At 36.2% G+C, this 26,195-nt stretch overlaps 11 protein-coding genes and 13 long non-coding RNA genes across 24 annotated transcripts, besides 1 other annotated feature; 13 read left to right on the top strand and 11 right to left on the bottom strand.

The window, feature by feature from the left end:
* Positions 1-65: part of an LONG TERMINAL REPEAT that runs on past the window's edge.
* Positions 66-132: 67 nt separating this feature from the next.
* Positions 133-4,547, top strand: clr4 (histone lysine H3-K9 methyltransferase (Suv39) Clr4). The gene has a single exon (NM_001021094.3). It carries the CDS (start codon positions 496-498, stop codon positions 1,966-1,968), a length of 1,473 nt encoding a protein of 490 aa, NP_595186.1. The 5' UTR covers positions 133-495; the 3' UTR covers positions 1,969-4,547.
* Positions 310-1,872, bottom strand: SPOM_SPNCRNA.4728. Its single transcript, NR_194086.1, has one exon. It is a non-coding gene; the product is annotated as a non-coding RNA (long non-coding RNA).
* Positions 1,990-4,382, bottom strand: meu6 (pleckstrin homology domain protein Meu6). The gene is made up of 3 exons (NM_001021093.3): positions 3,946-4,382; positions 3,599-3,875; positions 1,990-3,541 (listed from the first exon to the last, which is right to left on the bottom strand). Exons 1-3 carry the CDS (start codon positions 4,311-4,313, stop codon positions 2,231-2,233), a joined length of 1,956 nt encoding a protein of 651 aa, NP_595185.1. The 5' UTR covers positions 4,314-4,382; the 3' UTR covers positions 1,990-2,230.
* A 59-nt stretch (positions 4,548-4,606) lies between the features above and the next one.
* Positions 4,607-4,816, top strand: SPOM_SPNCRNA.4727. The gene has a single exon (NR_194085.1). It is a non-coding gene; the product is annotated as a non-coding RNA (long non-coding RNA).
* Positions 4,817-5,103: 287 nt separating this feature from the next.
* SPOM_SPNCRNA.4726 lies at positions 5,104-5,464 on the top strand. The gene has a single exon (NR_194084.1). It is a non-coding gene; the product is annotated as a non-coding RNA (long non-coding RNA).
* SPOM_SPNCRNA.4725 lies at positions 5,236-5,766 on the bottom strand. Its single transcript, NR_194083.1, has one exon. It is a non-coding gene; the product is annotated as a non-coding RNA (long non-coding RNA).
* rxt2 (Clr6 and Rpd3L histone deacetylase complex subunit Rxt2) lies at positions 5,498-7,516 on the top strand. Its single transcript, NM_001021092.3, has 5 exons — positions 5,498-5,529; positions 5,579-5,613; positions 5,664-5,788; positions 5,838-5,946; positions 6,127-7,516. The coding sequence occupies exons 1-5, from the start codon at positions 5,504-5,506 to the stop codon at positions 6,552-6,554; spliced, it is 723 nt and encodes a 240-aa protein (NP_595184.2). The 5' UTR covers positions 5,498-5,503; the 3' UTR covers positions 6,555-7,516.
* On the bottom strand, positions 6,925-7,735 carry SPOM_SPNCRNA.1360. Its single transcript, NR_150236.1, has one exon. It is a non-coding gene; the product is annotated as a non-coding RNA (long non-coding RNA).
* Positions 7,518-9,103, top strand: arg12 (argininosuccinate synthase). Its single transcript, NM_001021091.3, has one exon. It carries the CDS (start codon positions 7,540-7,542, stop codon positions 8,770-8,772), a length of 1,233 nt encoding a protein of 410 aa, NP_595183.1. The 5' UTR covers positions 7,518-7,539; the 3' UTR covers positions 8,773-9,103.
* Positions 8,133-8,344, bottom strand: SPOM_SPNCRNA.4724. Its single transcript, NR_194082.1, has one exon. It is a non-coding gene; the product is annotated as a non-coding RNA (long non-coding RNA).
* Positions 9,104-9,144: 41 nt separating the features above from the next.
* On the bottom strand, positions 9,145-9,609 carry apq12 (nuclear membrane organization protein Apq12; the record flags this gene model as incomplete). Its single annotated transcript, NM_001021090.3, has 1 exon — positions 9,145-9,609. One exon carries the CDS (start codon positions 9,607-9,609, stop codon positions 9,262-9,264), a length of 348 nt encoding a protein of 115 aa, NP_595182.1. The 3' UTR covers positions 9,145-9,261.
* Positions 9,610-10,217: 608 nt separating this feature from the next.
* On the bottom strand, positions 10,218-10,434 carry SPOM_SPNCRNA.4723. Its single transcript, NR_194081.1, has one exon. It is a non-coding gene; the product is annotated as a non-coding RNA (long non-coding RNA).
* A 25-nt stretch (positions 10,435-10,459) lies between these two features.
* SPOM_SPNCRNA.4722 lies at positions 10,460-10,861 on the top strand. Its single transcript, NR_194080.1, has one exon. It is a non-coding gene; the product is annotated as a non-coding RNA (long non-coding RNA).
* Positions 10,862-11,514: 653 nt separating this feature from the next.
* On the top strand, positions 11,515-13,219 carry pho4 (thiamine-repressible acid phosphatase Pho4). Its single transcript, NM_001021089.3, has one exon. It carries the CDS (start codon positions 11,735-11,737, stop codon positions 13,124-13,126), a length of 1,392 nt encoding a protein of 463 aa, NP_595181.1. The 5' UTR covers positions 11,515-11,734; the 3' UTR covers positions 13,127-13,219.
* SPOM_SPNCRNA.1358 lies at positions 13,106-14,786 on the bottom strand. Its single transcript, NR_150233.1, has one exon. It is a non-coding gene; the product is annotated as a non-coding RNA (long non-coding RNA).
* On the top strand, positions 13,715-14,626 carry SPOM_SPNCRNA.1359. The gene has a single exon (NR_150234.1). It is a non-coding gene; the product is annotated as a non-coding RNA, possible alternative UTR (long non-coding RNA).
* On the top strand, positions 14,607-16,199 carry eca39 (branched chain amino acid aminotransferase Eca39). Its single transcript, NM_001021088.3, has one exon. It carries the CDS (start codon positions 14,629-14,631, stop codon positions 15,910-15,912), a length of 1,284 nt encoding a protein of 427 aa, NP_595180.2. The 5' UTR covers positions 14,607-14,628; the 3' UTR covers positions 15,913-16,199.
* Positions 16,200-16,539: 340 nt separating this feature from the next.
* nup107 (nucleoporin Nup107) lies at positions 16,540-19,544 on the top strand. The gene is made up of 7 exons (NM_001021087.3): positions 16,540-16,627; positions 16,703-16,750; positions 16,792-16,825; positions 16,876-17,002; positions 17,059-17,151; positions 17,206-17,314; positions 17,356-19,544. The coding sequence occupies exons 1-7, from the start codon at positions 16,568-16,570 to the stop codon at positions 19,267-19,269; spliced, it is 2,385 nt and encodes a 794-aa protein (NP_001018780.3). The 5' UTR covers positions 16,540-16,567; the 3' UTR covers positions 19,270-19,544.
* On the bottom strand, positions 18,545-20,697 carry SPOM_SPNCRNA.1357. Its single transcript, NR_150232.1, has one exon. It is a non-coding gene; the product is annotated as a non-coding RNA (long non-coding RNA).
* Positions 19,735-22,453, top strand: rhp1602 (DNA translocase Rhp16b). The gene is made up of 2 exons (NM_001021086.3): positions 19,735-20,554; positions 20,607-22,453. The coding sequence occupies exons 1-2, from the start codon at positions 19,766-19,768 to the stop codon at positions 22,308-22,310; spliced, it is 2,493 nt and encodes an 830-aa protein (NP_595178.1). The 5' UTR covers positions 19,735-19,765; the 3' UTR covers positions 22,311-22,453.
* Positions 22,370-23,761, bottom strand: pex11 (peroxin pex11). The gene is made up of 4 exons (NM_001021085.3): positions 23,626-23,761; positions 23,552-23,581; positions 22,782-23,260; positions 22,370-22,732 (listed from the first exon to the last, which is right to left on the bottom strand). Exons 1-4 carry the CDS (start codon positions 23,668-23,670, stop codon positions 22,570-22,572), a joined length of 717 nt encoding a protein of 238 aa, NP_595177.1. The 5' UTR covers positions 23,671-23,761; the 3' UTR covers positions 22,370-22,569.
* SPOM_SPNCRNA.4721 lies at positions 23,753-24,621 on the top strand. The gene has a single exon (NR_194079.1). It is a non-coding gene; the product is annotated as a non-coding RNA (long non-coding RNA).
* Positions 24,016-25,965, bottom strand: alt1 (putative alanine aminotransferase). Its single transcript, NM_001021084.3, has 3 exons — positions 25,531-25,965; positions 24,540-25,339; positions 24,016-24,486 (listed from the first exon to the last, which is right to left on the bottom strand). Exons 1-3 carry the CDS (start codon positions 25,946-25,948, stop codon positions 24,232-24,234), a joined length of 1,473 nt encoding a protein of 490 aa, NP_595176.2. The 5' UTR covers positions 25,949-25,965; the 3' UTR covers positions 24,016-24,231.
* SPOM_SPNCRNA.4720 lies at positions 24,755-26,004 on the top strand. The gene has a single exon (NR_194078.1). It is a non-coding gene; the product is annotated as a non-coding RNA (long non-coding RNA).
* The last annotated feature ends 191 nt before the right edge of the window (positions 26,005-26,195 follow it).

Below are 26,195 nucleotides of genomic sequence, written 5' to 3'. Positions count from 1 at the left end.
TATCCTAACATATGACATATAGTGATACGTTACGTGTTCTTCATTAGAGCAGTGTGTTGTTAACACCGTATTTCCTTTACGGGGCGATTCTCCGTTTCTTTAAATTTTGACTTCTGTAAAGGAGTGCGATTCAACAACCTGGTCGAAATACAAACTGTTATAACATGAATTGGCATTGCTAGTTTGGATTGTTGTTTGAAAGTTGATTTGTATATTATAACTTTAAAATTACTTTGTACTTGATACCTTTTTCAAATTTCAGAGCTTCAATTTTGCTCTGAAATTGAACACATCGACTTTATATATTTATTGCTCATTACTAAAAAACATTCAGTTTTATATTCTGAGTTCGCGGTCGTCTATTATTTTAGTCCTTTAGCAATTGTCATATTAACATAAACCCTCTCCTTATTTTATTTTTTAAATTCGTTCAGGCATCATTTGGAGGGTTTGCTAAAAATCATCTCACCAAACAAGAGGTTATTAGTTTTGCGAATGTCGCCTAAACAAGAGGAGTATGAAGTTGAAAGGATTGTGGACGAAAAATTGGATCGTAATGGAGCTGTCAAACTATATCGCATTCGATGGTTGAACTATTCATCTAGAAGTGATACTTGGGAGCCCCCTGAGAACCTTTCTGGATGTTCTGCCGTTTTAGCAGAATGGAAAAGGCGGAAGAGGAGACTAAAGGGAAGTAACTCCGACTCGGATTCACCGCACCATGCGAGCAATCCACATCCAAACAGTAGACAAAAGCACCAACATCAAACTTCAAAGTCAGTGCCTCGTTCTCAAAGATTTTCGCGGGAATTGAATGTAAAAAAGGAAAATAAAAAGGTTTTTTCTTCTCAAACTACCAAGAGACAATCTCGAAAACAATCCACCGCTCTGACGACGAATGATACTAGTATCATTTTAGACGATAGTCTTCATACAAATTCAAAGAAGCTGGGGAAGACGAGAAATGAAGTGAAGGAGGAATCTCAAAAAAGAGAACTAGTTTCCAATTCTATTAAAGAAGCTACATCCCCCAAAACATCTTCAATTCTCACAAAACCGCGAAACCCTTCCAAACTTGACTCTTATACCCATCTAAGTTTTTACGAAAAGAGAGAGCTATTTCGTAAGAAACTGCGGGAAATTGAAGGACCCGAAGTAACGCTTGTCAATGAAGTTGACGATGAACCCTGTCCATCTTTAGATTTTCAATTCATTAGCCAGTACCGCTTAACACAAGGTGTTATCCCGCCTGATCCAAATTTTCAATCTGGATGCAATTGCTCGTCCCTTGGCGGTTGTGACCTTAACAATCCTTCTCGTTGTGAGTGTTTAGATGATTTGGATGAGCCAACTCATTTTGCCTATGATGCACAGGGGCGGGTCCGTGCAGATACGGGTGCCGTTATATATGAATGCAACTCTTTTTGTTCTTGTTCAATGGAGTGTCCTAATCGCGTTGTTCAACGTGGTAGAACTCTTCCGCTTGAAATATTTAAAACAAAAGAAAAAGGATGGGGTGTACGTTCGCTTCGATTTGCCCCTGCTGGCACGTTTATCACTTGCTATTTAGGAGAAGTCATAACTTCAGCAGAGGCCGCCAAGCGTGACAAAAATTATGACGACGACGGTATTACCTATTTATTTGATTTAGACATGTTTGATGATGCTAGCGAGTATACAGTGGATGCTCAGAACTATGGAGATGTCTCTCGTTTTTTTAACCACTCCTGTTCACCTAATATAGCTATTTATTCTGCTGTTCGGAACCATGGATTTCGAACCATTTATGATCTCGCTTTTTTTGCCATCAAAGACATTCAGCCTCTAGAGGAGCTTACATTTGATTACGCTGGTGCAAAAGATTTCTCACCTGTTCAATCTCAAAAATCTCAGCAAAATAGAATTTCAAAACTTCGCCGGCAGTGCAAATGTGGTTCCGCTAATTGTCGTGGCTGGCTTTTCGGTTAAGCTAATTTATTACTGGTTGACTCCAATAATTACAATTTGTTTTTCTCCATTACTGTTAAACTGAAAAAGGTCATTCATTTTCTAAGCAACGAGATTATGTATATTATCTGACCTGTGGGATTTGCCGAACAATTATCGGTAAAACATATCGGTGCTTATATTTTTTACACTTGTTGAAAGCATTATAGTAATTGTTGTAAAGCCTAGCGTTAATGGAAAAACTCTTTTCATCTGCTGCGCACATGTGAAGTAAAAAGGGCGTTTAAGCGTTAACGGTAATGGACCGTCCTTCAGAAGCTATAGAAGGAGCTGCTTCTGTTTCGAGCACCTGGGGCATCTGATTGTTTTCTCCTTCTGCTGAGGCGAGGGCATCAGTTGTTTCTTCAGCTGGGTCTTCTTGTGCAGCTGTTCGAGGCGTTGGAGTTGTTGTAGGAGTTAAGGGAGTTTCCGGTTTTATTGTGGTTTTTGAGAACTGGGAAATTTCTTTTAGTCTCCCGTCTTTATCAAACTTCTTATGCACTTTTTTTTGCACCAAACCTGAGAGCTTCTTTGAAAGGTTGGAAGGAAATATCTCAAATCCTGCCTTAGCAAATTCAAGGGAAGGATCTGCCTGTAAAGTTTTAACACTTTTGGTAGGTTTAGCATACTTGTGAAGCTTAAAGCCGAATACTCTCTTGTTGCCTCCTTTTTTCTTCTTATGATGCCGATGATGCTTTTTTCCGGCTTTCTTAGACGTTCTATCTTCATTGCTGACAACACTCTCTTCATTAGTAGCTGCAGTGGAAGGGTCTTGATCGTCTGCAGTAGGGGTCGCAACATCGGGAAGTGCTATATCAGGAAGTGCAATATCAGTCTCTTCTATGAAAGCTTGTTCAACTGATTGGGCTGTACCTTTAACATCTTCTTCAATGGCGTCTGCTATTTGACCGATGGGGGTTCCGTTATCATTTTGAGTAGAAGCTTGCTCAACATTTTGAGTTGATGTTGATTCTTCTGCCGGACCTGTGGCTGGTTTTTCTTCTGATGCGGGAGCCACTTCTTCCGTAGTAGCAGGAAAATGTTCTTCAGTGGTGGGAATTTGGTTAGTTTCATTCTCAGGAACTTCGACTGATTGTGCTTCAACAGTAGTATCAACCGGGTCAGCTGACGTTTCATTATCAATGGGACTAGCCGTATCGTTTTGCGGAGTTTTCCCCTTAATCATGTTTTGAAAAAAGTCAAAAAGACCGTCTTTGGCAACAGAATTGTTTTGTTTTCCGCCATGAGATTTACTAGATGACTTTTTCGCGTCCCGTCCGTTAGAAAGCATTGGAAGGAAATAACGAAATGTTTCACTTGCTGAAGGACCTGAACGAGCTGCTAACTTGCCGAGTCTTTTAAGCGTGTCATTGTAAGCACGAAGCTCTTTAATTTTATCTTTGGTTTCCTTTTTCTTAGCAATGGCATTTTTGAGATCAGTAATCCATGTATTTTTACTTTCTGGGTCTAGGGCTTCAAGTGTTTCTGATTTACCATTGTTAAAATTGATGGTGAATTTGTTTCCAGTACCGGGTTCTATGGATACTGCATCAGTCTGAAAATACAGTTAGCACGGTTAAAACTAAAAATCAGGGGAATTAGGAATTCTTACCAAATTAATGATTCCGCTTGGGACACTAGTTGATTGAGATTTGGAGTAAAAGAGTAAACCACGGCAGTCTTGAGTAGCTTTAGCGATACGGTTAAGGTGATCATTAGCAGACTGGAAGAGGGAATCAGCATCAGAGTCGTGCATTTGCTCAGAAGCTAAGGAAGGTTCCGTTGGGTTACCTTGCAAAGTACCATGGAAGTGTTTTTTATAATAATGGTCTAATAAATCCATAGACATAGGGCCTTCTAGCATATAAAAATACCTTTTCATGACATGACTACATGTGGTTAGTAAGATTACTCAATCGATTGTTTGATTTTTAATAAATGGATGCTGTTTTGACTTACGGAATAAGTCCGTTGGATCGACAGTATAAATACCCACCAGTGGTGTAGGTCAATGGTTTTTCATCCTTGGCTTTCTTCTTGGATTTTTTTTCTTCAACCTTGGGAGCTGCCACGCTGTTTGGATCATCATCTGCAGGATCGATATTGTCGACTGTTTCAGGCTCCTTGGGTTCCTCAGGTGCTTGTACTTCTGCAGGAACAGCGTTTTCAGTGGCATCATCATTGTCGGTTTCGTTGCTCAATGGCACCTCCAGTGTCTCCACCTGGGCCTCAGCAGATCCCGAATCATGTTCATTGTGTTCCGACACATTTTCGAAAGTAGGTTCAGCAATCTGCTCAGGTCGTTCTTCACGGCCCTCATAAGACATGATAAGAAGTCGAAAACAACAGTTAGGCTCTCAATTTTGGATTTTTTTTATGCTGTAAATATTTGTGGTAGAGGAAAAGTCTGCGCCAAGCTGGTTATTTGAATACCAATTGTTGGCGAGAATGTAAACAAACAAATCGACTACCTAATATACAAACAAACGATGGACATCAATAGAAAAGGGAAAATACATAGAATTTACTTTTTAAATGTTAAAAAATTTCTACTAATTCATTCTTATTAATAAAATCTTCAACGGCCATTAAATCTTGTATTCGCTCATTCGTATCAAAACATATACATTCTTCTGGAATCGAGCTGTCTGCGATTGAATGAACTATATAGTATTGAGAGATTTTACAATTAAGTGTTTGTCTTTAATTTCTAATTGCGACTACCATCCTAAAATTTTCATTTGAGTTGAAATCTGTTTAACAACAACAGATGAGCCATATTTTTCATTGACTTTATACATGATTGTCACCATTAGTTCCTTTTTTTATAAAAATTAAATGTTGTTTAACTATTCTGCTCATTTGTTTTGCTTAAAAACTAAGTAGGTTTTAATTGGTAAGAATTTTACGAGATTTTAAATTTTTATTTATTTACTTATTATTTTTGACGAACGCTAGTTTCAAAAAAGCAAATCCAAACTCGAGGTATTTTCAAATTGTTTAAAATTTTCAATAGAATGGAAGGATGTTTTTTAATGCTTTCCACATCTTTGAATTGGAAATTTCCTTTTAATATTTACACTTCTTCCAAGAAAACTATAGCAATTTGTTTCATTATAACGACATAAGTTTGTAGGAGAAAAAGTGTGAGAATATAAAAGTTCCATAATAATACATTATTCTCTATGGATTAATTATTTTTTTTAAATATTTTTTTAAGTTAAAAAGCTGGTCTTTCCATCCATGTAAAAATTGGAAAAGGAATATCGAGAAAGCAAAATAAACCAGGCCCTACCTGCGGAAAGGGATTTTTCTTATTATTCAAGAATACTAGCAGCTTACCTCTAACGATTAAAACAATGTATATTTTTGTTTCAATACTATTTATTTATAAATTGAATAAGTAACCCAACTTACGCCAGGTTATTTTCGCATTTTATGTAAACGCTATAATGCGATAGAAATCGCTAATTTGTACTGGATTGAGTAAGTATGAATATCTGACGTGCCAAAAACCATGAAGCAATTTGAAGAACAAATTGAGTAGGTTTTTATGAATGTCACGTATTATGTATTTTTCTAACAAATTTAGAAGGTTTAAGCAGGCGTTATTTGAAGATTCTGATGGTAATTATTGTCAAAATGAGATTTATAATTTTCACTAACATCTCGTATAGCCTCGGATTCCGACTCTTCCATTGGAGAGGCACTTACAAATCGTGGATTAAAAAGAAAGAAAGGATCGAAAAATGTATATTATGGTTGCGTCGGTAACTCTAGTGGCTCCTCTATAGACATTGATGTATGTGTGAGTAATTGGGAATCGTAAACTGCTAACCACTACTTTATAGTACTATAACATTGGTAATACTAAAAGAGGAGTTGTCTCTCATTTTCGAAGGAGAATAGATCCGGAATGGTTGGACCATGATAACCCATATAACGATATAAACATAGCTGGTAAGTCGTACACACACTTAGTTATGTTAGACATACAATTTTTTTGATTCATTGTGCTTTTGGAGATTTCGTGTTGTGTTTTCAAAGATTGATTATGAATTGAATTGAAATATTAGTTATCAGCACTCGCCAATCATGGTCATATACATCGATCGCTTGCTAACTCAGTAAAAATTATAGAGATCATGTCACCGCTGACAAAACCACAAGACTTGCTCACACATCCTGCTATATCTTCCATATTTGAACAAAATTATTTATCAATCCTTGCTTCTTCTGCTCTTGAAATTATATCTGCTGAACACAAATATACTGCTCATCTCGAACAATTGATGGTTGCACTTTTAGGTGATGACCCATCACTACCAGGACCACCTCATGAAGTGTTTGGGATTTCTCCTGAACAGTGTAGAGAATTGACGATCACAGTTCAAGAAGCTTTGGAAAAAAGCAAGGAGTTTATTAGATGCTGGACAAACGTTCGCATGGACCTTCTTCGGGCCATTCGTTTTAAAAACAAAGTCATTGCTTACTGCCAAGGTGAAGACTATAATGGTAATACCCAAGTTTTGTCTAAAAATGAGAGTGATGGAAAACCAAATTCCTAAAATTTATTGATTTCTCATCAATCTTTTCAATTTCATTATTTTGAAGCTGATGAAGCGTATAAGTCAGCAAAATAAAACGTTGAGAATATTATTCTTTATTCCATTCGATTTACAATTCCTTTTTACGACATTATAAAAATAGAATTATCCTTTTTTAAAACGTCTTTGGTGATTTCTTCTGCAATGAAACTTAATTATTTCTTTTACTTTTTCATAACGTTGGGTTTTTTCTCAAGCTTGGCATCCCCAGCTATTAGAAACTTTGTCTTATAATTTGAGATACTGCTACTTACATATTCCCTTTGGCTATCCTAATTTCTATCCACACTTTTTTCTACTTATTCTTTCCAAGGGAAGTACGTTTACGTTTGCTGTTACATAATTTCATTTATCACTGTTGTATATTTTTTCGTTCAATCAACCGACTAACATGTGCTTGCCATTTGTATGTTAATACATTACTTATCCTTTATTTTGCTTTTTCATTTCCCCAAAGTATTAAAATTGTTATTTGTTGTGAAATTGCCCAACCTTCTTTTTGTTAGAACAATGTAAGTGCTTGAAACAACAAGATTACAAGGATTTATCGCAAAACATATTCAAGTAAACATCAATCTTTAAAAACCTGAAACCATCAGAACTATTGTTTGACTGTCCCTGATATGATTGTATCACTTTCTTCCTCAAAACTAAATTCAGACACACTAATCAATGCATGTGTGACAAGATATTTACGATTCCTGCATGTAATTTAACCGAAACCTGTTTTCACACATTTCTCAATTAAATTTTTGTTAAGAATTCCTATACTAAGAAAAATTTTCAGATGTGTGTAAAATTTCCATCGTTTATCTATAAAGATGGTTTATTGATGAGAAAGATAGTAAAAAATAGTGTCGGCTATATTATTACATCAGTGCGCTATCAGTTTAAAAGGTTGGGCCTACTAACTTAACATATACTACACCTCAAGAAAAAGAAAGAAATGCCCCAAGAAGTAAAACGTTGCGTTCTCGCCTATTCAGGTGGTCTTGACACCTCCTGTATCCTCGCCTGGCTTATTGAAGAAGGTTGGGAGGTCATCTGCTATATGGCTAATGTTGGTCAAGAGGAAGATTGGGATGCAGCCCGTGAAAAGGCCTTGAAGGTGGGTGCTAAGAAGGTTTACGTTGAGGACTTGCGTGAAGAGTTCATCAATGACACCGTCATTCCTGCTGCTCAAGCTAACGCCATTTACGAAAATGTTTATCTCTTGGGCACTTCTCTTGCTCGTCCTATCATTGCTCGCCGTCAGATCCAAATCGCCGAGAAGGAAAACTGTATCGCTGTCTCTCACGGTTGCACTGGTAAGGGCAACGATCAAGTTCGTTTCGAATTGGCATATTACGCTTTGAAGCCAGACGTTCAAGTCATTGCTCCTTGGCGTTTGCCTGTATTTTTCGAGCGCTTCGCCGGTCGTAAGGATTTGCTCGAATATGCTGCTGCTAAGGGCATTCCCGTTACTCAAACCACCAAAAAGCCTTGGTCTATGGATGAAAACATTGTACATTGCTCGTATGAAGCTGGAATCCTCGAGGATCCCAGTATGACTCCTCCCAAGGACATGTGGAAGCTCACCGTTGATCCCAAAGACGCTCCTGATGAGGTTGAAGAGCTCAGCATTCACTTTGAAAAGGGTGCTCCCACCAAATTAGAGTGCAAGGATGGTACCTTTAGCGGAGTCGTTTCCATCTTCTACCAATTGAACGCTATCGCTCGTCGTAACGGTGTTGGTCGTATCGATATTGTTGAAAACCGTTTCTCTGGTTTGAAGAGTCGTGGTTGTTACGAAACTCCTGGCTTAACCATTTTGCGTACTGCTCATATGGACTTGGAAGGTTTAACAATGGAACGTGAAGTTCGTGCTCTCCGTGACCAATTCGTTACTTTCAATCTCGCTAAAATTTTGTACAATGGACAATTTTTCTCTCCCTGCACTCGTATGCTTTTAGCAGCTAACAACGTTTCTCAAGAGGTAGTAAACGGTGTAGTTAAACTTTCTGTCTACAAGGGCAATGTCACTGTCCTCGGTCGTAAATCTGATACTGCTCATCTTTATGACGAGAAATTGTCATCTATGGATGAGCTTGGTGGATTTGACCCTACATGGACCTCTGGTTTCATCCAAATCGAGTCTATGCGTTTGCGTAACTCTGATGAAGGAAAACATTGGATGTAAATGCCAGGTCGTTCTCAATAATAATGTCATACTCACCATGTACTTGAGCCAAGCAATAATCAAATTTCTGCTGTGCAAATAAGAAGTATTATTTGAGATGGCTTCCTTTTCATATTCACATTTCATAGAATTACTCCGTTCATATCACTGATAAGTCAATTGAATATTTTTGTTGCAAAAAAAAAATAAATTCTGAAAACTGTAACTAATTGAAATTGAAGTTTTATATTGCAAACGCAAATTGTTAAGATGTTTAATGTACTCAATACTATGCTTTTAATTTAAAAAATATTTTACAGGCCTTTAGCCATTCTTCGTATACAGTCCTAAAATCAAGAATAATGTCGAAACCATCTTGAATGATAAATGAAATGAGGAACAAAAAAGATGAAAAATATATTACTAAAATAAAATTTTTTAAAGCATATCCATAACACTTTGTACTCGGTAATCTGAAAAAACAAAGAAGATAACGCTGCTAGTCAATGTTCAAAAAGATCCGTTATTGATAAACCAGTAAGCAAAGAGACAACCGATTAGTAAGAAAAAAGAAATTACAGCAAGTGTTTTGAAGAGGGCAAGGGCAATACTGGTAGTCTTATTTACAATGACCAAAGAGAAGTATAACACTATAATCAAAGTCAAGATATTAATAGCTGAGGGCAAGCTCAATCCTAGATTTCCATTGAACAATGATTTTAGGAAAGACGTTTCATATTTTTCGAAACTTTTGCCTACATTTTCAACGGTTTGAAAGACTTGATCAGGATTGGTATTTAATCCATGGTCCACAGCAAGTTTGGCGACGAAATTCCATAAAACGGATGTCAAAGACATTTTCTAAAAAGTTAAAATATGAACGGGGAGTAATAGAGATGGGAGTAGTTAGGTGTGCTTTTTGACTGAATGTTGACGTTGTAGGCGAATTTTACCAACGATTACATTTGCTAATAAAATATGTTAAAATAAAAATTGGAAGATGAGTTGAAATAAACGGTTCTATAAACAAAACTCATTTAAAGAAAGAACTGGCAAACAGATTATGTCAACATATCTCATCTAATATCGAGACTACTGATAAAAAAATCTAATTTGCTAATGACTACAAGCTTTTATTGTTTACTCTTTGTTGCTTACAGTTCTAGTCAAAGGAGGTATTTTATTTTCGTATTTCGCTGTACATAGCATAATTTCATGAAATGCTTTTCTCTATAAATATGCTTTTATAAAGAACTAGTTAATAAAAAATTGCTTATTTCTAAGCTCTTTTAGGATTAGTAATATATAAAAAGGAAGATAAGTATTTTTATCCCTTTTTAACTGGATTGTTATTACTATAAAAGAAAGACTCTTACGGTTGATAATAAAAGCGTAGAGATCAGAAGATAAAAGTAGAATTCACCGCCTATATTTCCTTTGGAATAAATATCCAACAGTATACTTACTATTATAGAGAGAAAATTAATTTCCCTTTGCCCTTTATCATATAAAATGGTTCTTTTTATGCTGAGTGCCTAGCATAATTCCTTCCTTTTCGAAATATCAAAAGGCTTGTGAGACTTCAATTGGTAAATGCTTTAAAGTGAGTTATTACTAGCTCGCTTCAACCACTTCAGCTTGATTCTCCAATAACCGAGTTTTCAAAAGTACTCATTCTTGCAATTGCTATAAAATTTTTATCTTTATTTATACCATTACCATTGTAATATTGTTATAAGGCATCGCTTTACTTACTGAACATAAAAAAAATCTTCATCATAAAATTAATTAAATGTCAGAATAGAAAAAAGTGTTTAGAGGGTCCAACCGTACAAACAAACAACTTTTACGTTTTTAACATTTTCATTTCTTCAATAACCCCACAGTTGTTTTAAGCTATTACTTAAGCGAGGGCTGCACATGACAATGTGGCTAGTATACCCTTTATATACATTTTGAATATGCATATGAAACCCATTATATTAACGCTGGAATAGCGGGAATGCTTGTTTATTATATTAATTTATTCTATTGGAATGAATAAATCTTTTTTCTGGACATTTAAGAACGGCATGAAACAAGTAGCTCTAATAAATTAAATTGTTGGATCTTACTAAAGACTAAATATTAATAATAATTTTCTCCCAAGCTATTTATATACATATTAGAAGCAATTTGCAAAGATAGCAGACTAATACTCTTCAATGCCCAACTTCTTATTAGTGATATACATGTAAAAATATCTTTATTATGCAATATTATGTAGCAGCTCGTACAATGTTTGCACATCTTTACACAATAGTATTCATTTTGTATTACATTATCATTTATAATTCCATTTCACAGAGAGTAGGCATTGCTATTATATAATATAAATTTATATAAAACAAAAAGACTGCAAAATCATTTCCAACTGAAACTTCGTTCTTTAGTTCTATTAAATTATTAAGTATTGGAATATCAGATTTTTGTAAGTTCAGTAATAATAATATCATTATATTACACCGTTGTATTATTAATCGCATAATATTACTGTAACACTTTGTCCGTAATTTGCATCGTTATTTCAGTTAACAATTGTGGGTCCAAAATCTTAAAGTCTAATAGCGAACTACACCAGGTTTGCAACTTCATTCATTTTTTTTAATTCCAATGTAGTCGTGCCGAAATCAGACTTTGGTTTGGTGGTAGCCGGGGTGCTTAGTGTTAGCAGATATCCGGATTGATTGTATATAAATATCTGCTGCTTCTTGCGCTTAGAATAGTCATCTTTTGACTGTTTATTTTAGACTTTTCCTACTTCAAATAATCAAAGTTCGTTGATTGAATAGACTACCGTTCGTTTCAACCCGCTTTTAAATATTCGATCGTTATTTTTTTTGCTATTGAATCGCTGGTCGTTGGTTGATTCATACACAGTAAATTTCTTTCTTGTGGTTTTATTGGGTCTGCTTGGGTTACATAAATTCATTGTTTTTTCTCGATGAAGTTAAGTGGTATTTCTCTATGGCTTTTGGCCGCATCCATCGTTCATGCTGGTAAATCTCAATTTGAGGCATTTGAAAATGAGTTTTATTTCAAGGACCATCTTGGAACGATTAGTGTATATCATGAACCCTACTTTAATGGGCCCACTACCTCCTTCCCCGAATCTTGTGCAATTAAACAGGTTCATTTGCTTCAGCGTCATGGATCTCGAAACCCGACTGGGGATGACACTGCCACTGATGTCTCTAGTGCGCAATATATAGATATTTTTCAAAACAAGCTTCTAAATGGCTCAATTCCGGTAAATTTTAGCTATCCTGAAAATCCTCTTTACTTCGTTAAACATTGGACTCCTGTGATAAAGGCTGAAAATGCCGACCAGTTGTCCAGCAGCGGTCGAATTGAACTTTTTGACTTGGGCCGTCAAGTTTTTGAGCGCTACTATGAGCTTTTCGACACTGATGTCTACGATATCAATACTGCTGCTCAAGAACGTGTTGTCGACTCTGCAGAATGGTTTAGTTATGGAATGTTTGGCGATGATATGCAGAACAAAACCAACTTCATCGTTCTTCCGGAAGACGATTCTGCGGGTGCAAACTCCTTAGCTATGTATTACTCTTGTCCCGTTTATGAAGACAACAATATTGATGAAAACACTACTGAAGCCGCCCATACTAGTTGGCGTAATGTTTTTCTCAAGCCTATCGCCAATCGCTTAAACAAATACTTTGATAGCGGTTATAATCTTACGGTTTCGGATGTTCGCAGTCTTTACTATATTTGTGTATACGAGATCGCTCTCAGAGATAACAGCGATTTCTGTTCACTCTTTACTCCCTCTGAATTTTTGAATTTTGAATATGACAGTGACCTTGACTACGCATATTGGGGTGGTCCCGCTTCAGAATGGGCTTCCACATTAGGTGGGGCTTATGTTAATAACCTTGCAAATAATCTTCGTAAGGGTGTGAATAATGCTTCCGATCGTAAGGTATTCTTAGCGTTTACCCACGACTCTCAAATTATTCCAGTCGAGGCTGCTCTTGGGTTTTTCCCCGACATTACTCCTGAGCACCCTCTACCGACTGACAAAAACATTTTTACATACTCATTAAAAACCTCTTCGTTCGTTCCCTTCGCAGGAAACTTAATTACTGAACTTTTCTTATGTTCTGATAATAAATACTATGTACGCCATCTCGTCAACCAGCAAGTATACCCCCTTACTGATTGCGGTTATGGTCCTAGTGGTGCTTCAGATGGGTTATGCGAGTTGAGCGCTTACTTGAATTCTTCGGTTCGTGTTAATTCTACCTCTAATGGTATTGCTAATTTTAACTCGCAATGTCAGGCGCATTCCACCAACGTTACCGTCTACTACTAGACTTAGCATCTTATATTATTGTTAACACAATTGGGTCCTTAGGAATAATATAGATAATTTTTAACTATAGTAATAGCTTATGTATAAGACTTAGGTATTAAGGAGGAAAAGTAGAGCGAACAGAAAGTGAGCATTTATATATTCAAGAAAGACTTACGAGACATAGTATAAACGAGTTGTGTCAGTGTTTGAACAAAAAAGGAAATACTTATAGTTTTAAATGCCTAGTACGAAATCTATAACCTTCACTCGTACCGCCTTTAGGTGAAGCTAATTCTTCAATTCGACTTACTTCAAAGCCTTTCAAGTGACTCCGTAGCTTTTGTAATTCCTTTCCAAATCATTAATATTAATAGGTCGGGATAAATCTTAAACATTTCTCAAGATATAACGCGTACATTAACGATTCCTTTTGGCGTCAACAACTCACCTTTTACCACACACGAACGACACAAAAGTTTAATAGAATTCATTTAAAATATTTGAAAGTCATGTAATTTGCCAAAAAAAAAATCCCTAGTCCTCCTTTTCCATTACACGGATAAAAGAATCAATCAATCCCTTTTTTTAAACCCTTTAATATCTGTAGCTCTATAAATCAAAATGAACATTGCCATGAGATGTTCCAAATGATAAAACTAAGGCTTCGCGTAAGAAGGTGCTTCTTCTGACAATTTTCTTATTTTTTAAGATACTATCCAAAATCACCGATTTCAAACATTTTCGCGAAAAACCAGCTATCCGGAATTACCAAAGCATTAAATCTTCAATAATTAAACATGGTAATCACACCAAACAGCGCATTTTCAAACTCATCTGATTACCGCATGTGTAAGAATCTATATTCTTTGCCCACAACTTTACCAAATAACCGTATCTCAAACCTATGAATCTTCATTAAATTGCACGGGAAAATCTATACTCCTACTCCTAGTGTTTTAACGAATGCTTTTTTATTGCTAAAAGAATAGGCCATTTGCAACTTTTGAGAGAGTTTTTAAACATGTATCTCAACTGCGTTCTAAATGTCCAACATTTTTCGAGAATGTTAAGAAACCTAGTTTTCTAAAATATTCCTTCTAACCTTTCATTTTCTTCAAAATTCATTTACACCTGTCGCAATATAAAAAGGGAAAAAATTGACATACGTTTTAGGCGATGATCGCTTATTTCCAACATCGGTTTAATAATTTGAGTGTCAAAATCATAATTATAAAAATTGATGTCGATAAATTAGCTTCCTTTATGAGTTCAAACTAATTTCTTTATGCTATTACTACTAAAGCTATGCCAATGGTACTCAGGATTAAAGGTGGCCACGTGGTCAGTCTTTATCACTATTGATCTCGGTTCTTTAACAAACCTACTTGTCCATTTAGCACCCTGTAGTTGTTACCAATCAGCTATCTAATCTCGGCCGTCTCTAGATCCGTTTGGATAGACGCTATTATTTATTTTACCTAGCCCCAACTTTTTCGGTATCAGGCGAAGAAGAAGAAAAAATGAGTTTAATGTTTTTGAGGAGAGCGGGCAATATAAAAGGCAGAAATATTCGCTTTGCCCTTCAACGTGGCTCTGTAGGTTATTCTCAACAAAGCTCTGAGGCTTGTAAAAATTTCCTCAACACTACACAACTTCGTACCATGGTTCAAACTGCTGCTCTCCATGGCCCAAAGCCCATGGATAGCTCCCATATAAAAGTTACTAATGTTAAGGAGCTTAAACCTTTGCCCGAATGGAAGAGTTTGAAGTTTGGTGAGAATTTTACTGATCATATGCTTATTATGAAATGGAACAGAGAAAAGGGTTGGAGTACTCCTGAGATCGTTCCATTTGGTAAACTTTGCTTTCACCCTGCTTCCTCCGTTTTCCATTATGGTTTTGAGTGCTTTGAAGGCATGAAAGCTTTCCGTGACGAAAAGGGTGTCCCACGTCTTTTCCGTCCCATCAAGAATGCTGAGCGTATGCTTTCAACTGGTACTCGTATATCTCTTCCTTCCTTCGACCCTGCTGAGCTTGCTGAAATTATCAGAAAGTTCGTCGCTCACGAAAACCGTTGGGTCCCTGATCAGCGTGGTTACTCTTTGTACATTCGTCCTACTTTCATTGGTACTGATGAAGCCTTAGGTGTCCACCATTGTGACAACGCTATGCTTTATGTTATTGCCTCTCCCGTTGGCCCCTACTACAGCTCTGGTTTCAAGGCCGTTAAGCTTTGTTGCTCCGAAGAATCCGTTCGTGCTTGGCCTGGCGGTACTGGTCACTACAAGCTTGGTGGTAACTATGCTCCTAGTGTTTTGCCTCAAAAAGAGGCTGCCAAGAAGGGGTATGCTCAGATTCTCTGGCTTTATGGAGACGAGGACTACATTACTGAGGTTGGTACTATGAACTGCTTTACTGTTTGGATTAACAAGAATGGCGAAAAAGAAATCATTACTGCCCCTCTTGACGGTATGATCTTACCTGGTGTCACTCGTGATTCTATTTTGGAAATTTGCCGTGAACGTCTCGCACCTAAAGGCTGGAAGATTACTGAGGGCAAGTATTCCATGAAAGAGGTTGCTCAAGCTTCTAAGGAAGGTCGCCTTTTGGAAGTCTTTGGAGCTGGTACTGCTGCCCTTGTTTCCCCCGTCAAGGCTATTAACTACAAGGGTACTGAGTATGAAATTCCCATGCCTGAGGGTCAGGAAGCTGGTCCCATCACTTCTGAAATCAGCAAATGGATTTTGGATATCCAATACGGCAAGGAACCTAACAACCCTTGGAGCGTTCCTGCTTTGCCTTAAATTTAATTCTCAAAAAATACCTAACTATGTCTGTCTTTAGACATTTATGATATTAGGTGTCCATAATTATTACATATAGACCTTTCGAGGGTTAATCCCTTTTATCTTTGTTGGTTTCTCTGATTCGTGTTACTTTTCCTTTTCAATTCTTTTATTGATAACATTACAGAAGGATAGTCTTCTTGTATATAAATTTGTAAATCAATCGGAGTATTTATGAATTGTTCAATACTAGCGTAAACATCAATTAGTGTTATTCTACAGATATATTAAATTTATTCAATACACATCGTTTATTATTCATTTAGGCTAGTAAAGTGTAAAAATGTAATAGTAAATAAAATTATCTAAGCTACATGGTAAATGAGAGAAAAGTAATTGATTGGGCTCGACATTTGATCGTGGAAACAGTTAGTTCCATTCTACTAGTGTGCAGAGTTGACAAGAAAATTCATGGACTTAATAAATTTTATGTCTTTTCTCGAAATAAAGAAGTAGTAGATAAACAAATGAATATAAATATGTAAAAAAAAGAAAATAGTATGCATATAACTGAAATATAGCATTAGAATTGGTCTGTTGAAATTACATTGCTTGGATGGCTTGTTGCTGCTATAGTACGATCTTAACCCATACGAGGTTGGATTTCAAAACCATGCATCAGAATGCATTGAATAATGCTACTCTGAATGTCCTTGGACACAAAAAAAATGGAGTAAGTTAATAATAAGATTTTAACCCTTATTGTCAATTTCTACTGCTTGGAACACAGAAGTACTAACATACGAAGAGTTCTAGTATTCAAGAACTAATTGAAATGGACGAAGAAGAGGCCGAGGTTTGTTATTAAATAAATTTAACATTATTTTAACCATTTAGATGAATCAAAATGTCGTTTGCATAGGCCCAAATGGTATAAAGCTTATCACGTACAAGTAAAGTATATATCTAACTATGGTACAGAAACCGCCGTAAGCGTTGAACTTGGAGACGAATACGAAAAGTTTAATATAATCACTTCTTTAAAGAAAGACAATTTATTCTCAAAGGATGGGCTGCTATATGCATACTATGAGTTGTGTCAGGAAAAGTATGGTTACCGTTCTGTACTTTGACTTGAATGAACACTTGTATTAACATAAATAGATTTGAAAAATGTTTGAAAGAAGATGATGAAGAATGGATAGAGTTATGGGATTTAGAATCTCGTACATGGGACCTAATACAACGTCTTTACTCGTATGTTCGTTTCGCTGCCATTCGTTTAACTTGGTTTTTAACAACTTTTACTAGGTTTCGATTATCTGAACAACAAGGGCATATTCAGTCGCATGCCTTTTCGTCTCGTGCCGTTTTAGAAGAGGAATATTACTCTCAAAATCCCGAGGCATTCGAGAATAATGTACGTATTTTTTTTATTATATGTTTGTTAATATTCTATAGATCGTATTCAATTGGGCTCGTGATAATTCCTCCGATCCTCCTTCAATTGAAATTCGAGGAAACCGATGGTTTTATACAAGAGAGGATATAAAAATGAAAAACCGAGGTGGTTCTAGGTTTTCTTCCAACATCTCAGGTACGATTGTTTCCAATCTCGATCCTGATGCAGATATACGAGACGACAAACGTTTAGACGAACGAGATGATAACTTTGAACGCCAGTTTTTTCATACTGCATTCTGCTTATTTCGTTCGGGAAGCTTTGAAGAACTATTAGAGCTGTGTAGGAGAACTGGTAATCATTGGCGTTCTGCTTCACTTCAAGGAATTTTGGAGTATAGAGATAACCTCATCGACGATGTTTTGCAATCCGAGACTTCCGGTAATAAAAGAAAGGAACTCTTGCGCAGATCATGTTTAGCACTTACAAAAAATAAACGGATAGACTCTTATGAACGCGCTCTTTATGGCGCTTTATGTGGAGACTTGAACTCCGTCCTTGATGTGTGCACAACTTGGGAGGATGCGATGTGGGCTTATTATAATAGTATGACTCAGTACAATTTGGATGTTTATCTTTCTTCTAAGGCTCCTCAAACAGAAACACAATTGCCTCCAGTGGATAGTGGTTTAGGCTTAACTCCCGAATTGATTTTTAATTCGCTGAGTAACAGCTCTATTGCTTCAATCCAAGAAGAAGCATCACATCCCCTAATTAAACTTCAAACTCATATCATTTGTAATAAAATTTCGGAAATTTTGAGCTCTGCTCACATACAGTTGGAAGCAATTCGGACTGGAAATGCCCCTGAGTCTGGGGATTTGGTTACACCTCCTCTTCTTCGAATACTGACACACATAATTTTATTTTTGAAGATTTCAGGTCTTGCTGTGGATGAATATACTTCTGACTCTATTATCCAAGCGTATATTGAGTTATTGGCTAGTGCTAAAAAAGTTAACTTGGTTCCATTGTATATTCAGTACCTATCAAATCAAGTGCAGTACGAGGCTTATTCTCGATTCCTTATTCTTGTTGATGAAGAAAGTGCAAGATCAGAACAACTTCAATTAGCAAAAAAATATTCATTAGATATTAATCATGCGGCGTTACTAGCTGTTGAATATGTGTATGATGAAGTTGTCTCTGTTTCTCCCGAAGAAGTTCACACAGTATATTTAAAATCTATTGAGGAGCCAGTTGAACCATCTTATAAAAAGCTCATCTGCACCCTTGAATGGTTATTAATCACTTCACAGACAGATGAGCTGCTCCGATTTGCAAACCTTGTATATCGTTTCTTTTTAAGCATTGGCGAGCTAAATAGTGCATACGATCTTTATACACATATTCCCTCTGATGCTTTGAATACGCTAAGCTCTAGCGATGGTGAACCCGAAAACGATTCTAAGTTTAGAGATGCGTATGAACTGATGAACTATCGAGCTCTCTGCAGAGCACTTAAATTTTATCAAGAATGGGAAGAGCTTTCTAAACAAGAAGTATTTGAAGATTCTGCAGTTACGAAAGCTAGCACTTCTTATAAAGTTTGGAAAAAAAAATTGAATTTTGCCTCTCGTAAATGTGTAAAGTCCTTCACAGACTTACTTCAAGCTAACTGGCTTCACCCGTCTACATTGGAGCTGAAACCAGATGATGATCCTTTGCTTTATAAAACTCTTATGACTATTCGGAATTTGTATGTGCCTGAACTAATTCTCGGTTTGCATAATGTTTATTTTAGCCTTGAGGACTATGATAGCTGTTTTGCTCTGGCTAACGAAGTTGCCAGTGAAGATTTAAAACTTTACCATTGTCTTATTAAAAGTGGCAGACTGGTTGAATATGTTTCTTATTTAGGAAAGGCCGGAGAATGTAGCCTTTCAACCCCTAATGGGCTTTTTTCTTTATAAGTGTCAATGTATAAGAGATTCAATTCGAAAACTAATAGTGATGCTGCAAATGTGGTATCATCTTCGCATTGATAACCAGTTTATCTTAATACGTTGATTTTAAAACTAAGCTGAAAAACTTCCATAACTTTTGACTATTTCTAATATAAATTTTTTTTTCCAAAAAGTTAGACTATGAACTAAATCCAGAATTGCAGACACTTTGTTGCAAACATTCTTATAAAATTGTTTGAAAGTTCGGTTAATTAGGACCATTGCGCAAGTTCTTAAATCCTATAGTCGATTTGAGCAGTCTTTACAAATTTCGACTCGAAAACTGTGTTAGTGGATATATTGTGTAGGGTTTACTTTTATACTCAAAAAAACATTAAAGTAAGCAAATAGAAATATTTGAGTTCTTGACACCAATCTTCACTTAGTAAGAACCCATCGTATACAAGCTATTTCTACTACCACTGAATGTTCACGTTCAGTGCAATTTGCTTGAGGGAGCTTGATGGAAAAAGCGTCTAAAAATAAGGAAAGTGGGGTTAAAAAAGCGAATAACTCTTTTTTACAAAATTTCGGTGTAAATACAGCAGGGAAAGAAAATGAATCTACTTCATTACCAAGGTTGCCCAAAAGCGAAGATGAATCCATCCCAAAACAATCTATAAAATCTAAGAATAAAAAGAAAACCCAACATTTTCTTTCTGATGCTTTTGAAAGCTTAAAGAGACAGGAGATAGATACAAACGAAAAGGAAGTAATCGTCTCCGCGCCTATAACTAGTAAACCAGCTCAGGTTTTTTATAGTAAAAAATTGGAACGTAAGGATGAGGGAATAAGGAAATGGGAGAAAGATCCATTTGCCCCTATCTCAGTAAAATCTGGTGCGTGGAAGAAACCATATACCAAGGTTCCTGAAGTCTCAATAAATAAAGCAACTTCGAAAAGAACGGACTTGATAAATGATAAGCCTATTGTGATTCCAATTCCCAGAGCTTCTACTTCAACGCTATATTTTGGTAAGCACAATAAACCAACTTCTGAAAATAGAAAAGGCCCCATAGGTATACCCACTGAAGAAATCTTAACTTCCCAAAATACTCAAGCAATGCTACATAAACTGTTTGAGAATAATGTGCTGGACAATGTTAAGGACGATTCAATGCAGAGGCAGTCCTCGTTTATTCCTGGCATGCATATACGTCTACTAGATCATCAAGTCCAAGGACTTACTTGGCTCAAATCAAGAGAAACGGTGTCTAAATCTTCGGCTTCCGGCGGAATTCTAGCAGATGATGTAAGTCATGAAAATATTATTTGTTGTTATTCAGTGCTAATAATTTTTTTAGATGGGATTGGGAAAAACTATTCAAATGATCGCTTTAATTCTTTCGCATCCCTTACCAAAGAAGAAGCATTCAATCAAATCCACTTTGGTAGTAGCTCCACTCAGTTTAATTAAACAGTGGGAATCAGAAGTGCAGACGAAAAGCAAGTTGACAGCAATCGTTTATCATGGAGCATCCAGATATAAATTACTTAAAGTAATTCACGAATACGATGTAGTAATAACCACGTATCAAATACTAGTTTCGGAATGGGTGTCTCACAATACTACAGGTACAGACGGCAAATCGCCTACTGAAGCTAAAAGTTATGAAAAGAAAAAGCCAAGCTTGTTTGCCTTCTATTGGTGGAGGATAATACTGGATGAAGCACACACTATAAAAAATAAATCTTCTAAATCAGCTCTTGCCTGTTGCGCATTACAGGGCATCAATCGCTGGTGTCTCACTGGGACACCTTTACAAAACAATGTAGATGAACTTTACTCACTTGTGAAATTTCTTCATATTAATCCATTTAACGACCAATCTGTTTGGAAAGATCAAATTTCTTTACCTTTATGTCAAGGAGAGGAAAACTTGGTTTTTAAAAGACTTCGAATGCTTCTGAGTGTAATCATGTTACGACGAACGAAGACTTTGTTAGAGGCAAACGCGGGCAAAGATGGTACAGGTGGTGCTTTAAAACTTTCAAAGCGTTTGGTGTATAAGGTTATTTGTAAATTTGAAGAAAGTGAACGTGACTTTTACAGTAACTTGGCACGAAACATGGAACGAACGATGTCAAATTTTGTTAATTCGGGGAAATTAGGCAAGAACTATACTAACATACTGTGTCTTCTCTTGCGTCTACGACAGGCTTGCAATCATCCTCAGTCTTTAAATTTTCAATTTGAACAAGACGTTGATGCATTTAATGCGTTGGATGGGGCAGCAAACACGAACAAATTAGCTTCCGATCAAGATGTTGATGATTTGGCAAACCTATTAGAAACAGTTGAAATAGGAAGCCGTAAAAAGTCTTTTTGTACAATTTGTATGGCCGAGCTTCCTCCCGATTTTCATGAAAAAAAATGCAAAGATTGTTCTCGAAATTTTAAAGAATTGGATAAAGGAATTCAAGACCCTAATGATAAGACGCTATACAAGTCATCCAAAATTAGGGAAATCCTCAAAATTTTATCTCTAGATGAACAAGAAGAGGATGATACAGTTCGGGGGTTACGAAAAACAATAATTTTTTCTCAATTTACCACTTTTTTGGATATCATTGACTTACATTTGAGGAAAGCCGGTATAGGTTTTGTTCGGTATGACGGTCGCATGAACAATCGTGCTAGAGAAAAATCTTTGGACCTCCTTCGCTCTGATAGTGGAACTCAAGTACTATTATGCTCTTTAAAGTGCGGTGCTCTTGGTTTAAATTTAACATGTGCAAGTCGTGTAATACTTTGCGATGTTTGGTGGAACCCTGCAATTGAAGAACAAGCTATCGATAGAGTACATCGTATTGGACAAAGACGTGATGTACTTGTTTATAAGCTAGTGGTTGAAAATACAATTGAAGAAAAAATTGTCGAACTTCAGAATCTTAAACGAGACCTTGCCAAGCAGGCTCTCGGAGATGGCAAAAAGTCGGTTTTTACCTCCAAAAAATTAACACTTAATGATCTTTTGTTTCTATTTAACAAGCGTGCCGCGGCTTAAAAATCAGAAGGTGATAAAGGACCTAGCTTTTGAACTAAATTTTTGGTACGTGAATCGTTGTATGACTTTAGACGACTGTTTAATGAATAATATCTACTATTACATATGTTATTAAAAATATTAGAAAATATCATTTAGTCAAATGATTAAGTAAAAGTAAAATACTGAAGGAATGCACCTGGATGTAAATCTATATAAGGTAGATATTTGCCGAATGATACACCATTCGTAAAACATTGTAATCTGAAAAGAAAGCAATTTAGTAACTACCAATCCATGTTTTATAGACACTCATAAGACTCGTGGTAATACCAGCAGCAGCCACGAATCCGTCATTAACCTTAAGGATATCCAGTTCGGCAAGAGGAATTGTAGCGTCCAAAGCGTTTTGCAAAGCAAAGAACAAAATTTCCTTACGCTCTCTGCACAAATGTGGTTAGATATGAAAAATATGCATAAAAAGAAACTTACTTTTGCAAAGTCTGCAAACTGGTCGAATCTTTCTCAGATGCTTCTTGCGTTGCACTCTTGATCTTCTTCGAGTTTTGCTGTAGCTCATAGCATCCAGCTAAACAGGAAGAAAGCAGAGCGACAGCAAGACATTGCTTTCCAATCGTAGAAATCTGCTTTGAATGGGAGCAAGGCATTAATTCAGTCTTGTTGAACCAGCCTATTAATTCTGCAGTAGCATAGCCGGCAAATGCGACATCTTTCGTGAAGCTGATAGTCGGTAAAGCAGACTTATTTCCAGATAATGGATTTTGCAATTTAAGACTATCAAAGTAAACCTTGCAAATATAATCAAGGACTTTTCCGATACTAAACAATTTCCTTGAAAAAGAAATATTGGATTCCAGTTTCTTCCACTTGTTTACAGTACTTAAAGAGCTACCGCCGTAGAAAAGATGCCAGGATAAAAGCTTCGCGACAAATTGCAAAGCACGGAAGGTCTAGCGCATAATTAGTAAAAACTATTCCAGCAAAACAAGTGGATAATCAATTAAACCGTTTGTACAGCAGAACCTGCACAATCCATCCTAATTAAAGCAAGCCCTGAACATATTATTCTAATTATCATTGAAAATTTATTTAAAAAAAAATAAGTAGGTTGGATACTCCGTTCAGTTTACTGCTTCTCTGCTAAAGAAATAAGATTGGACGCATACGATTATCTTAGTATAACAGTATGGCTTGGTTGATTGTAATCACAATAATTTATCGTAACGAAATTGAATACTTACTTTGTCTCTAGCAGGCATGCTATTTAGCATCTATAAAATGTTATAAACCATGCAATCAATGCAAACTTTCTTACACGTAAAACATGAACATATTGAGGGTTTTCAAAGATCACAGCCATTTGAAAAAGAAAATATTTCAATTATTTCTGCGTTTTAGATAAATGAAACTCGTTTTTTGACAAAACACAAGTTTGTACTTCTAATATGGATTGCGAAAGTGATCGAGTGTATCACGAATATATATGAGATGGATATTTTTCGAGAGTTGGGAATACTAACTTGCTACTACTAAAGAAAAAAAAAGAACTTGTTTCAAAATTACAAAGAACATTTAAAATGCCCGATACTGTGTTTTAATTTGAAATTTGAATAAAGGTATCCGAAAACTCCTTAAATCAATGACAACCCAAACACAAAACTAAAGAAACAAGGTTATATGGATTTACAATAAAACAGCTCAAATATGTGTGAACAAGATGAAAAGAGAGATAGAATATTACTTAACAAGTTAATAATTCAAATATGGAATACTAAAATAAACATGGGTTGGGTCTCGTTTACTCAACATAAATGTACTTTTCGAGTGAAAAGAAATGTGAATAGTAGTAAGGGAATAGTTTCAAAAATCAATAAAGGTTGTCTCCTTTGAGGATACCAAAATCAAAAATATAACCAAAAAATTATTCATAGAGGTCCATTATTTCATTATGAGCTTTGACAAATCGTTCAATGTATTCAGTTCCTTTAGCCAAAAACGTGATTCGAATATGATAATCACCTTCTGGTTGCCCAAATCCACTTCCAGGAACAACACATATACCTGAACGCTTAAGCAATTCTATCGCATAGAATTCGTCAGGTTGAATTTTCTGAGCTTTGGCTGTAGTGATTAACTTTTCGGGAAGTGAGACGCTGGGATGCAAATACATGGCCCCCTTGAAAATATGAATTAGTAAAGAAATGAAAACATAATGCAAATTTTACTTACGTGGGGTTCTAAACATGAAACTCTCTTCATGCGCTTTGTTCCCTCGTAGAGCTGACGGCATTGTAAACGCAGTGCTTCATGAATCTCATCAACTTCTTTGATGAACAAATCATAACTGGGATCACCAGGTTTAGGAGGATTTACTAGCATGTCTACTAATAATTGACCAGCAACTGGTGGACAAATGTCAATGGTAGCTAGTTTGAGGATTTGATCCTTAGCGGGCTCTGGAATATTAACAACGTCCAAATATCCACCTCTTTGACCACATTCACCAAATTGACCTTTGCTAACAGAATTTACGGAAATAAGCGAAACTTGGTCCCAATGATTGTCGGGTTCCTTTTCTCTTAATTCACCAAGTTTTCTCCTAAAAGAATGAAACTTGTTTTGGTAAATATTGTTTTGATAGACTTCGTCGGCAAGCAATACTATGCCCTTTGCCTTAGCAAAGCGCAAAACTTTTTCCATGCTATTTTCAGAAATGCAAGCTCCAGTAGGATTACCGGGATTAATAACCACGCATAAACGAACGTTGATACCTTTTTTAGATGCTTCATCAAATGATTTTTTAAATTGGTCAAAATCAATGTCCCAATTATTTTCCTCGGAGAGGCTGTAAGATACCATAGATCCACTCATGAGATCAATTTGGGCACCGTACAAAGGATATTGAGGAGCGGGAACCATTACACCATCTGTTGGCCTAGCGATTATCAAAGTCATTATAAGCCGGGCAGCGTGTGAGGCACCACTAGTCAAATATATGTCAGATGGCTCGCAATCAAATCCATCTCTCGCTAAAATATAATTAGAAAATGTGTAAAGATAAAAAGAAAAAAGAATGAATGGCGGAGTCTAAAATCATTTTTTATCGAGCAAGACCCTAGCAGCTTTAATGGGTTGCAGTATTTTTGCTAAATTTCTTAATACAGTCTGCGAATTGTCTCTGTGTCCGACGATCTTCACTCTTTCTTCTTAAAATGCTTACCTCTAATGAAATCCGCAACATGTCGCCTTACAAGCGGAATACCTTGAGAAGCACTATAGGCACCCAAACTTCCAGATTCCTTTAAGAGCATTTTGGATCGTTGTACGACATCCGTAGGGAACAAATTTTGAAACCACTTTTCCTCAGCATGGTCTAACAAGGTAGGGTACTGGCAAAGAGATAAAACCTGTCGAACGAATGTAATAGGAGACTGTCCCATCTGCTGAGGATTACCGATGTTTGCATAGACGATCTCACTGAAAGGATATGAAGAAGGATTTTCAAGTAAATCATCTTGGATCTCGTCCGCAAGAATGGCTAAAGCTCCACGGACGGCGTAATTTGCCTTAAATACTTGTTGATTCAAAGAATTAAGGTCTGAGAACGCATTTTGACAAAATCCATCAAGGTCCGACATTCTTGGAGACTCACAGTTAATATCATTTGGATAATCTGTAAACATAAATATAAAGTAGATAATCGTTATTTGATATTATGTACTTCACTCTTTCTACTGTATTTTATTTGGAGATACTTATCAACCGCTCACTGTATTCACTTATATTACATATACTAATTTTTTCACTAACTTAGCATAATGAACAGAGAAAAAATAGCTCCTAAAAAATACTCAGTGAATGACAACGTTTCCGTTATTTTTATAT

Source organism: Schizosaccharomyces pombe, assembly GCF_000002945.2.
Source record: "Schizosaccharomyces pombe strain 972h- genome assembly, chromosome: II".
NCBI classification, from domain to species: Eukaryota; Fungi; Ascomycota; class Schizosaccharomycetes; order Schizosaccharomycetales; family Schizosaccharomycetaceae; genus Schizosaccharomyces; species Schizosaccharomyces pombe.
Note: the sequence above shows the minus strand (reverse complement) of the source record. Positions and strands in the feature narration are given on the sequence as shown.